We start from the raw sequence: 12,500 nt of genomic DNA on the forward strand, positions 1-12,500 counted from the left end.
CATGTTATGTGAGTTAGTGAGTCTCAGTTACTAACATCGGTGTCTGGTGTTTACAGGTTAGGTTAGGGATAAGTTAGGCTCATGTTATGTGAGTTAGTGAGTCTCAGTTACTAACATCGGTGTCTGGTGTTTACAGGTTAGGTTAGGGATAAGTTAGGCTCATGTTATGTGAGTTAGTGAGTCTCAGTTACTAACATCGGTGTCTGGTGTTTACAGGTTAGGTTAGGGATAAGTTAGGCTCATGTTATGTGAGTTAGTGAGTCTCAGTTACTAACATCGGTGTCTGGTGTTTACAGGTTAGGTTAGGGATAAGTTAGGCTCATGTTATGTGAGTTAGTGAGTCTCAGTTACTAACATCGGTGTCTGGTGTTTACAGGTTAGGTTAGGGATAAGTTAGGCTCATGTTATGTGAGTTAGTGAGTCTCAGTTACTAACATCGGTGTCTGGTGTTTACAGATGCCGGAAGAAGGACTGGCGGACGGACCTCCCCCAAACATCAGTCATCATCACCTTCCACAATGAGGCTCGGTCCACCCTTCTGCGTACCGTCGTCAGGTGAGTCTTCCTCCTCCTCCTCCTCCTCCTTCGTATTCTTCTCCTCCTCCTTCTTCGTCTTCTTTTCCGCCTCCTCATCCTCCTTCTTCGTCTTTTTCGTCTCCTCCTCCTCCTTCGTCTTCTCCGTCTCCTCACCTTCTTCTTCATCATCATCATCATTCGCCCTCCTCCTCTTTTTCTTCGCCTTCATTATCCTCCTTCTCCTCCTCCTCCTTCATCCTCCTCCTCTTCTTCTTCTCTATCCTCCTCCTCGTCTCCTCCTCTTCCTGGGCTCCTCCTCCTACACACTGGCCTCAATTAACATCAACAAAAGAACATCGTTAGTGTAAGACTGAACGTGATTGGTTAATGGTCTGTGACGTCACCCTCTCGTGGACTCCGGTTAATGGGATTAATTAAAGTTCTGATCAACGAAATAAAAATCTAAACAACGAAATAAGATTCTAAACAACGAAATAAAGTTCTGATTAACGAAATAAAATTCTAAACAACGAAATAAAGTTCTAAACAATGAAATTAACTTCTGATTAGCGAGATAATTAAAGTAATGATCAATACGTGAAAATGCTGATCAAAGAAACAAACTGTTGATCAGCGTAATGAAATGCTGATCAACTAGATGATTGAAGGGTTGATCAACAAGATAAAGAGCTCATCAGTGAGATAAAAATGTTGATCAGCAAGATGGTTAATAGCGAATTGATCAAAAGAATAACGCACACACACACACACACACACACACACACACACACACACACACACACACACACACACACACACTACCTTACCCAAACAAACACTCAAACAAATACACATACAATTCTTCAAACAAAAATACACACACAAACAAAATAAAGATATACATAAAATAAATACATTATTATTACACACATACACACACACCTACACACACATACACACACACCTACACACACATACATCACTCGAGTCTTAAGTTGTATTAGCAAGTTGTAAAGCTGCCAGTCATACATCATATTGGACAATGATCGTTTCCTGTGTGTGTGTGTGACTAAGCCAATACAGTCTGGGTGTTTGTGTGTGAGGGGGAGTGTGTTTGAATGTATGTATGTATGTATGTGTGTGTATATATATATATTTGTTTGTGTATGTAATAGTATTAAACATAAATATGGAGGCTCGTAGAAGTAGTAGTAGTAGTAGCACCTCACTGACCACATAATAGCCCAGAATGCAACAGGGGAAGTGGACACCAGCGAAGTTAATAAGATCCGTAGGTCCATTACAACAGATCGGCAGCACTGCCAAAATGACATGTTGCAGCAACTATTGCTGCTGGTTCCAGAAAATTTAACAAAAAAAGTTGCTATAGCGCAGGAGGTGGGCGCCTCGAACTGGTTAACTACGTTACCGATAAGGGCAAATGGTTTCAGCCTTAACAAACAAGAATTTACAGATGCCATTGCTTTAAGGTACGGTTGGCCAGTAGATGGTTTGCCCTCCCAATGCGTGTGTGGCTCTCCCTATGATGGCGATCACGCCATGGTCTGCAAGAAGGGGGGCTTCATATGCATGAGGCATGACGAGGTAAGGGATCTCACAGCAAATATGTTGAAGGAAATCTGCCGGGACGTCATGGTAGAACTGACCCTCCTTCCACTGGATGGCGAGATCTTCCAACACAGGACTTCAAACACATCTAACGAAGCCCGTGTGGACGTCAGTGCTCGAGGATTCTGGACGCGGGGACAGCGAGCTTTCTTCGACATCAGGATTTTTGATCCCATGGCCGCTTGTCACCGTAACCTAGCTCTCGATGCTGCACATAGGAGGAACGAGAACGACAAGAGAAGGGCATATGGGGAGAGAATTCAAAATGTCGATCAAGGCAGCTTCACTCCGCTAGTGTTCACAACCTCTGGTGGGATGGGCCCAAGTGCAAGATGTTTCTACGCCAGACTCGCGGAGCTGATCTCCGAACAGAAGCAGCAGCCCAGAAGTTATGTTACAGCCTGGATGTGATGTCGACTGTCCTTCTCTCTCCTTCGGTCGGCTTTGCTCTGCCTCAGGGGAACGAGAGCTTCTGCCCCTACTCCGACAACTGCTGCAGATATTGACTATGAGGCTACAGTCACTGAATGCCGCATAGATGTGCGGCTCAACTAATTTAACACAGATAGGATAGCTTCTTATGTATTAGGATATTTAATATTAAGGTAAATAAATGGCGGCGAAGGTGTGGCTATTGGGGGAGGCTGGAGGCCACTTCTAAAAAAAAAAAAAAAGTAGTAGTAGTAGTAGTAGTAGTAGTAGTAGTAGTAGTAGTAGTAGTATCACGTTACGATTTCCTATTAATAATGTTTATGTCTGTAGGTGTCAGGACCCTCGTTTCCATTCAGGGTTATCTGTCCCTGGGAGCCTCACGGTGGGTCCTGGGGCAGGTCCCTAATAATGTCAAGGGCCAGGAGGAGGAGGAGAGAAGGACGAGATGTTACACGGCTGGGACCCGGTAGGGGAGGTTGGGTTAGGTTAGGTTTGGTTCAGGGTTGCTCCTCTCTCTCTCTCTCTCTCTCTCTCTCTCTCTCTCTCTCTCTCTCTCTCTCTCAGAACAGGTCATCACGACATCTGTGTCAGCCATCAACAATCTATTGCGTCACTGCGGTCGTTACGTCATCACAGAGACACACACCCAGACAGACAGATAGACAGACAGACAGACAGACAGACAGACAGACAGGTATAGCTAATAGTTGTTGACAGTAATGGATATTGGAAGTGAAAGTTATCAACTGACAAATGTTGACTTAAGACATTACCTTATCTAAATTATTACGACAGACGGATACTTAGACAGGCAAACAGAGAGACACTCAGCCAAACACCCAGTCGGAAAAACAAACTCTTAAGACAGATAAAACACACACACACACACACACACACACACACACACACACACACACACACACACACACACACACACACACACACACACACACACACACACACACACACACACACACAGATAGAACGAAAAAATAAAAATAAAAGGGTGATAAAATGGAGTTAATGAAACGAGGAGGAAGAGAGAGGAGGGGGGAGGAGGAAGCGGAAGAAAGAGAGAGGAGGAGGAAGAGAGGAGGAGGAGGAAGGAAGAAAGAGAGAGAGAGGAGGAGGGAGAGGGGAGGAGGAAGGGAAAAAAGAGAGAGAGGAGGAGGAAGAGAGGGAGAGGGGAGGATGAGATAGTAGGAATAGAGGTGAAGGGAAAGGGGAGAGAGGAAAAGGGAAAGAGGAGAGGAGGATAGGGGTGAGGGAAGAGAGAGGGTGAGAGGGAACGAGTGAGCTGCTTTACATCAAACACTTGCTTCACCCTGCCCAGAACCTAACCACTGACTAATTCACACACACACTTATACATACATACACACACACATACTTATTTACACGCATTCACATACACACACACACACACACACACACACACACACACACACACACACACACACACCTTAGGGCCTTCCTCTGTCTCCTCTCTCAACTTCCCTCACGTCATCTTCCTCCCTTAGATCTTCCTCAAAACACCTAGAGACCCCACCTCCATCTCCCTCCCTCTTCCCTTCCCCCGATAGTTCTTTCTCAATCTTCCCCTTCCACTGCCGAGAGAGAGAGAGAGAGAGAGAGAGAGAGAGAGAGAGAGTATGCAAAAGAGGGAAATAAACCACGGAGAGATAATGAGAAAGAAAGACAAAGAGAGAAAGAGAGAGAGAGGGGTCCATTAGAACTCTCCTGATCTGCTAATGGGTGCTCACAACGTGGTATAGCTCAAGTGTGTGTGTGTGTGTGTGTGTGTGTGGTATCATTCCTTAGGGGGTGATTATTCCTATACCCTTTGTTAATGGCTAATGGGGTGACTTTGTGCCCATGGGTAGTTATCATTGTTTGTTAATGGGGTTAATTGGGGGTAGTAATAATAGGGGTACCACTTATATTTCTAATGGTAGAGGTCTTAATAGGGGGTGATTAGTGAGGAGAGAAAGTAAGGTGGTTAGGAAGGAGGAAGTAAAGGGTGTTGATGGTAGAGGGGAGGTAAAAAGGAGCGGTTAATGGTAAGAAAATAGGTGGTTGATGGAAGAGGAAAGCAAAGGTTAATGGAAGGAGGAAGTAAGGGTGGTTGATGGTAATGGGAGGGGGAGGTAAAGCAAAGGGTGTAAGGAAGGAGGTAAAGTATGGTTGATGGTAATGGGAGGGGAAGCGGAAGAGGGAGGTAAAGAAGGATGGTTGATGATGGGAGGGGGAGGAAGGGGGATGGTTGATGCTAATGGGAGGGGAGGTAAAGTAAGGGATAATGGAAGGAGAGATAAAGAAGGGCGGTTAATGGTAATGGGAGGGGAGGAAAGGAAGGGATGGTTGATGGTAATGGGAGGGGAGGTAAAGTAAGGGCGGTTAATGGTAATGGGAGGGGAGGTAAAGTAGGATGGTTAATGGGAAGGGAGGTAAAGTAAGGGTGGTTGATGGTAATGGGAGGGGAGGTAAAGGGGGATGTATAACAGAGAACAGACAGACAGTAATGATGGCCACAGCATGAATATTCCAGAAGCAAGCACAGCGGGTCTCCTCCCCACGCCCTCCCATGCATCCCACCCACGCCTACCTACCCCCACTCCCCACGCCTCCTCCCCACGCCTCCACTCCCCACGCCCCCTCCCCACGCCTCCACCTCCACCCTCCCTCCCCACGCCTCCACCCCCACGCCTCCTCCCCTCCCCCCCCCCCCCCACGCCTCCCCACGCCTCCTCACCCACGTTTCCCTACCCCACGCCTCCCCCCACCTCCTGACGCCTCCCTTCACCACGCTTCCCTTACCACGCCTCCCTCCCCACGTCTCTCCTCCCACGCCTACACGCACGCCTCCCACGCCTCCCATCCCACATCTAATCCCTGCCCCCCACACACACCACCTATTTTGTCTTCTTTCTGTTTTCCCTTCCTCCTCCAGAGACGAAGGGAAGGAAGAAGAAGGTGATAATGACGAAAGAGGAGAAGGAAGGGAATTGTCCAGAGGAAGGAGGGAGAGAGAGAGAGGGGGGGAAGTGAGAGGAGGAAAAGAAGAGAGAGGAGAAAAGAAAAGAGGTATAGAGAGAAGAGGAGGAGTAGAAAGTGAGCGGAAGGGTAAGAGGAGGAGGTAAAGGAAGAGAGGAGAGGTGAGGTCGAGGAAGAGAGGCTAAGAGAGGTAATGGGAGGGAGAGGAGGTAAAGAAGAGGGGAATGAGAGAAAATGGATGAATGTGGGGAGAAAGGAATGAAGAGAGAGGAAGGAGAGGAAGGGATGGAGGTGATTGTAGGAGTTGTGGATTGGGGAATGAGAGAGGAGGAAGGGGAAAGGAGAGGAATGGGAAAGGAGAGGGAGAGGTAGGGTGATGGACAAAGGAGGAAGTGAGGACAGAGGAGGGAAAGAAGGAAGGAGGATAGACGACGAAGGAGAGAGAGGAAGGAAAAGGACAAGGAGAGAGCAGAGAAGGGAAATGAAGGAAGGAGGAGAGAGGGGAAGATGGGGGAGATAAGGGGGGAGGGGGGAGGAGAGAGGGGAGGAGGGGTCCAGAGGTAGTTATACACAACCAGAATGCTAAAGACATGAGAAATAAAGTCGTATTGTTCCACCAGCACAGACTCACCCCTTGTGACGGCCTGGGGCTGAGGAGGGCCCTGTGATCCCAGCAGTGAGAAGAGGGAGGAGTGGAAGGAAGGGGGAGAGAAGGGTAGGGAGAACTGTAAGGTGTATCTGGAAGGTTAATGTTACGGTTTCAGGTACAGAAGGTAGTATAGTTACAGGTATAGTATAGTTACAGTGTATAGTCATGTTGCATCGTACTATTTCCCGCTCTTAAGTTGCAACACGATCAGGTCATCAGTGAAGGCTTACCGAGAGAGAGAGAGAGAGAGAAAAAGAGAGAGAGATGTCCTAACCTGACCCAACCCAAAGTCTTCAGTGATGCAAATCGTCAACAGCTGTAAACCTACTACTTATCCTGTGGTCATGGCGGAAAATGGAATGTGAGAAACTGACACTTACAGAGATGTGTGGAGGGGAGGTGTGGGGAGGGAGGGGTGTGGGGAGGGGGGGAGGGGTATGTGGGGGAGGGGGGAGGTAGGGGTGTGTGGGGAGGGGGAAGAGTGTGTGTGGGGAGGATGTGTGGGGGTGTTGAGATGTGTGTGTGTGGGAGGCTGTGGGGGTAGTGTGGTGTGAAGATAATGGAGTAGAGGTGGTTGGAGATATGTGTGGGGTGGAGGGATTGGATTGTGGAGATGTAGGGTGGGGTGGTGTATGGGAGGTGTTGGGGTGGGAGGGTGTTGGGGGTTGTGGGAGGGTGTTGGGGGTTGTGGGAGGGTGTTGGGAGACTGGGATCTGAGGGTATTAGACCGTGGTGGGTTTGGAAGGATAGAGGCGGTGGTAGTAGTAGTAGCAGTAGTGGTCAGTATGGTATATAATAATTGGTTCACCTGGTATGCAAATTAGAGGTGTTAAGCATGGAAGTAGATGACCACCCCTCCCATCCCCCTCCTGCAGTCGATGCCAGCCCTCTCTCCCTAATATCCAGTCCCTCCTTGATATCCAGCCCCTTCTTGATATCCAACCCTCTCCTTGATATCCAGTCCCTCCTTGATATCCAACCCCTCTCTCCTTGATATCCAGTCCTCCTGATATCCAGCCCCTCTCTCCTTAATATCCAGTCCCTCCTTGATATCCAGCCCCTCTCTCCTTGATATCCAGCCCCTCTCTTCTTAATATCCAGTCCCTACTTGATATCCAGCCCCTCTCCTGATATCCAGCCCCTCTCTTCTTAATATCCAGTCCCTACTTGATGAACCAGGGAATGACTTATGCTCGCTGGTCACGTCATATCCGTACTGTGTGATAGCGTTATGTTATCTCAATTTGTGTTTATACCGAGTGTTGGAGGATGTTTGGGCCAAGGGTGGTTAGAACCTACTCTAACCTTACCTGACCCTATCTAACTTAATCTAACCTGGCCTAACCTGACCTGACCTTTACCTGACCTGACCTAGCCTGATCTAACCTAGCCAGTATCCGAAGACTTCTTCCTCGTCGGTACTATCTATAGATGTTGACTGATGACGTCACAGTTCACGTAAACTAACAAAACAAATGAAGGGGGATCTATGACGTCACAGTTCACGTAAAAAAACAAAACAAATGAAGGGGGATCTATGACGTCACAGTTCACATATAAAAACAAAACAAATGAAGGGGGATCTATGACGTCACAGTTCACATATAAAAACAAAACAAATGAAGGGGGATCTATGACGTCACAGTTCACGTATAAAAACAAAACAAATGAAGGGGAATCTATGACGTCACAGTTTACGTATAGGTTACCAAAACAAATGAAAGGGAAACGATACATAAAGGGTGTTGGAATCCCTTGAAAAATAGGTTGACTTGTCATAAATACTTTCCGCCTGAGTTATACTTGTAGGGAGACCATCTGACAGCAATGAATAGAAACGTACTTATGATTTCTAGTGAGTGTGTGTGTGTGTGTGTGTGTGTGTGTGTGTGTGTGTGTGTGTGTGTTTTCCAACCATCAGTCAAGCGCGGTGGTTCAGCAAGTAAACGCTAACAATGGATGCTCGTACATTTTCTCAACAGTGTGTGTGTGTGTGTGTGTGTGTGTGTGTGTGTGTGTGTGTGTGTGTGTGTGTTAACACCTGGTGACCGTCAGCGACACTCAAAGCGGATAGATCATTCTTGCTCTTGACGGATCACGTGAAGATTAGGCACCCCAAACTAACCTAACCTAATCTAACCTAACCTAAACTAATCTAGTCAAACCCAACGCTAACCTAACCTAACCTAACCCCAGGTAATGTTAGGGTGTCTAATCTTCAGGTAATCCTCAAAGGTTTATCAGGAGAGGAGTCGACGTGGGTTGGATCACAGATTTCATAGAGCCAGCTGACGCAACCTAACAAGGAAAGCTATTCATGAAGACTGTAGTTAATTAATACACTGGGTGAGTCACGGACTGTACTCAGGTAATAAAGTGACTTAACCCTTTGAAGACGATGATTTAACCCTTTGCAGACGATGATTTAACCCTTTGAAGACGATGATTTAACTCTTTCAGGACAATGATTCGACCCAGAAAACTCAAAGGGTTAAGTGAATGAACATAAGTCACTCATAGTCAAAGGTTAGTATTCATAGAGCTAACTGACGCAGGTTGACAAGGGAAGGTATTCATGGGTGGTCACGTATACCTGGGCGGGGGAGTGAAGTGAGCAACAATGCTGTGACGCCCTTAGTAAAGTACCTCTCTCCTCCCGCAGTGGCTGATGGGTGGGTGGGTGGTGGCTGGCAGTAGTGGTATCAGCCAAGGGCCTCACTTATCTAGTGTACACAAACCCTCCCTCGTCAGTGTTGCCTCGGGTTAATACGTCTTGGTGGTAATCGTCTGCAGGTGGTGGTGGTGATGTGGGTAGTTAGCGGATGTTGTTGTGGTAGTGTTGGTGGACAGGTGGGGTGGGGTGGGTGGTGATTGGTTGTGGGTTGTTGTGAGATGGTGGTGGTGGTGGAGTGGGTGTTGTGGTAATCGTGGTGGTGGTGGTGGTGATGATGACGATCGTGTTGGTGGTGGTGATGACGATAGTGGTGGTGGTGGTGGTGATTGGCGTTGGAGATGGCTTTGTAATATACTCTCTGTTGATGTGAGGAGGAGAGGGGGGGAGGGATAGTATTGCAGGTGGTAGTAAATAATAATAAAATGTGTGTGTGTGTGTTTAAATCTGTCTGGTTCATGACTGTGTGTGTAGGTTGTGATGGTGGTGGTGGTGGGGAAATGCAAGCAGTAAGGGGGGAGGGAGGAAGGGAAGCAGGGGGCCGTGTAATGGTTTTATGGCGGGGGGTGATGGCTTGTCGACGTGTGGTGAGTTGGCTTCTGTGTAGGAGGAGGAAGGGGGATGTGTTGTGGGGGGGATGTGTGGAGGGGGGAGATGTGTGTGGGGAGGGAAGGACGGAAGAGGGGAGGTGTGGAGGGGGAGGTATTTAGATGTGTGTGTGTGTGTGTTATTCTTCTCTGCTGGGAGGATGTTTTAAGACCTTCTGAATGGTGTGAAGACCAGAGTGAAGGCTTTTCATTTCTATCTATCTATCTATCTATCTATGTGAGGCACGGACGGAGAAATGGACGGGCGGACAGACATACAAACAAGAGCAATCCTTCAACAGCCTCGCCCCAGTTTTTGCCGGGAACGAAAATACGAGAAAGAAGACGACCTTGATGTGTGAGTGTGTGTATGAGTGCGAGGGAGCATGTGTGAAAGAGAGAGAGAGAGTATCTGTGTGAGAGAGAGATTATATGTGAGAGAGAGAGAGAGTATCTGTGTGAGAGAGAGATTATATGTGAGAGAGAGAGAGAGAGAGATAGTATATGTGTGAAAAGAGAGAGTGTGTAAGAAAGAGAGCATATGTGTATATGTATTTATGCATCTGTGAGTGTGTGTATGTATGTGTATGTATGCATCATCTGTCGGCGAAATAATGTGTGTATGAGATGTGTGTGTGTGTGTGTGTGTATGAGATGTGTGTGTGTGTGTGTGTGTGTGTGTGTGTGTGTGTATGAGATGTGTGTGTGTATGAGATGTGTGTGTGTGTGTGTGTGTGTGTGTGTGTGTGTGTGTGTGTGTGTGTGTATGAGATGTGTGTGTGTGTGTGTGTCGTCTCACCTACCCTAAGTGGTGTATCAGTAACACGGACTAACACTCACTCACGCTTCCTGCTGGTTTAGTCTCACCAGTTTATTATTTTTATATCTTGTTAATTATTACTTCATGTTAATGTATTTTTTTATTTGTTTCATGTCTATTATGTACCTCGATATTTTTTTGTGTGTAATGATCATGATACTGTAGTAATAATGATAATAATAATAACAATATTAATAATAATAATAATAATAATAATAATAACAATAACAATAATAATAATAATAACAATAATAATAATAATAATAATAATAATAATAATAATAACAATAATAATAATAATAATAATAATAATAATAATAATAATAATAATAATAATAATAATAATAAATAATAATAATAATAATAATAATAATAATAACAATAATAATAATAAATAATAATAATAATAATAATACCACCAATAATAATACAATAATAATAATAATAATAATAATAATAATAATAATAATAATAACAATAATAATAATAATAACAATAATAATAATTAATAATAATAACAATAACAATAATAATAATAATAATAATAATAATAATAATAATAATAATAACAATAACAATAATAATAATAAATAACAATAATAATAATAATAATAATAATAATAATAATAATAATAACAATAATAATAATAATAATAATAATAATAACAACAATAATAATAATAATAATAATAACAATAATAATAACAATAATAATAATAATAATAATAATAATAATAATAATAATAATAATACAATAACAATAACAATAATAATAATAATAATAATAATAATAATAATAATAATAATAATAATAATAATAATAATAATAATAATAATAATAATAATAATAATAATAATAATAATAATAATAATAATAATAATAATAATAATAATAATAATAATAATAATAATAATAATAATAAATAAAATACCACAGACAATAAACCCACCTTGTAGTGCCTTATATCATTGCTTGTTTACCTCACACTGTGTATCAACATTGGTGCCGATCTTCCCCACTATACACACTGAACCCGCCTTTGTCTCTCCCAATGATTGCGTTCCGGGCTCGTTTCTCGTGTGAGCCGAATGTGAGAAGGGTGTAAGGTTATTGTCCATTGTATAACCTTACCAAAACAACGCCAGGCTTATCTCCGGGTTACTCCAGTTTCCTCTTGTATATATACTGTGCCCAGGTGGATTGTGGGGGGGTAGGGGTGTTATTGGACGTCTAGGGTGAAGTTAGTATACAATGAAACCTCTATATTAGGGATATTTTTTCTCTGCATTTAATCCGTTAGATGGGGGTTTCGTATTTAACGGAACCTCGATATAATGGATTTTCTTGTCTGTAGTTCGTTAGATGGAGGTTTCACATATAACGGACCCTCGATATAATGGATTTTCATCTCTACCCTGTATATAGTTCATTAGATGGGGGGTTTCACATTTAACGGACCCTCGATATAACGGACTTTCCTCTATATAGTCCGTTAAATAAGAGGTATTGAGTGTAGATGGGTATATATACATCAATTAACTGTGAATTGTTTGTTTGTTTGTCTACAGTGTGTTGAACCGGAGTCCTGAACACCTGGTGAAGGAGATTATTCTGGTGGACGACTTTAGCGACAACCGTGAGTATCTTCTCCTCCTCCTCCTCCTCCCTCCTCCTCCTCCTCCTCCTCTCTCTCTCTCACTGATTATTACACAACCCTGTAATGTTTATATATTATTCTTCATTATCAGGTTTCCATAATGTTTTTATTTACATTATTCTGTATATATATGAGACGTAATGTTTATGGTAATGTTTATGTCAGGATTTATGTTAAGACGGGATTTACATGGTTTATTTAGGTGATGTGAGACTACAGTGTGTTTTGTAGACGTGGTGTAGTAATTATATTTTATACTGTAGTTAATGTTGTAGTTAATGTTATAGTTTATTCTGTAGTTAATGCTGTGGTTAATGCTGTGGTTAATGCTGTAGTTTATGCTGTGGTTAATGCTGTGGTTAATGCTGTAGTTAATGCTGTAGTTTATGCTGTAGTTAATGCTGTGGTTAATGCTGTGGTTAATGCTGTAGTTTATGCTGTAGTTAATGCTGTGGTTATGATGGTGATTTATGAAGGTTTAGTGAGAGAGAGAGAGTCTTACATGGGAGAGAAGGAGGGAGGTAGGAGGAAACAGAGGTTAATG

At 43.7% G+C, this 12,500-nt stretch overlaps 1 protein-coding gene across 2 annotated transcripts in view; it reads left to right on the forward strand.

Annotated features, from left to right (window-relative positions):
- The window catches only part of LOC121874083 (polypeptide N-acetylgalactosaminyltransferase 2-like), a 131,831-nt gene that overhangs the window by 99,660 nt on the left and 19,671 nt on the right, over positions 1-12,500 (forward strand). For both annotated transcript variants that reach the window (XM_042377992.1, XM_042377993.1), the window contains 2 exons: positions 457-555; positions 11,868-11,935. In XM_042377992.1, the coding sequence (XP_042233926.1) occupies positions 457-555; positions 11,868-11,935 (167 nt within the window). The remainder of the gene's footprint in view (positions 1-456; positions 556-11,867; positions 11,936-12,500) is intronic.

The sequence above is a fragment of the Homarus americanus genome, unplaced genomic scaffold, assembly GCF_018991925.1.
Source record: "Homarus americanus isolate GMGI-L3 unplaced genomic scaffold, GMGI_Hamer_2.0 scaffold28172, whole genome shotgun sequence".
NCBI lineage: Eukaryota > Metazoa > Arthropoda > Malacostraca > Decapoda > Nephropidae > Homarus > Homarus americanus.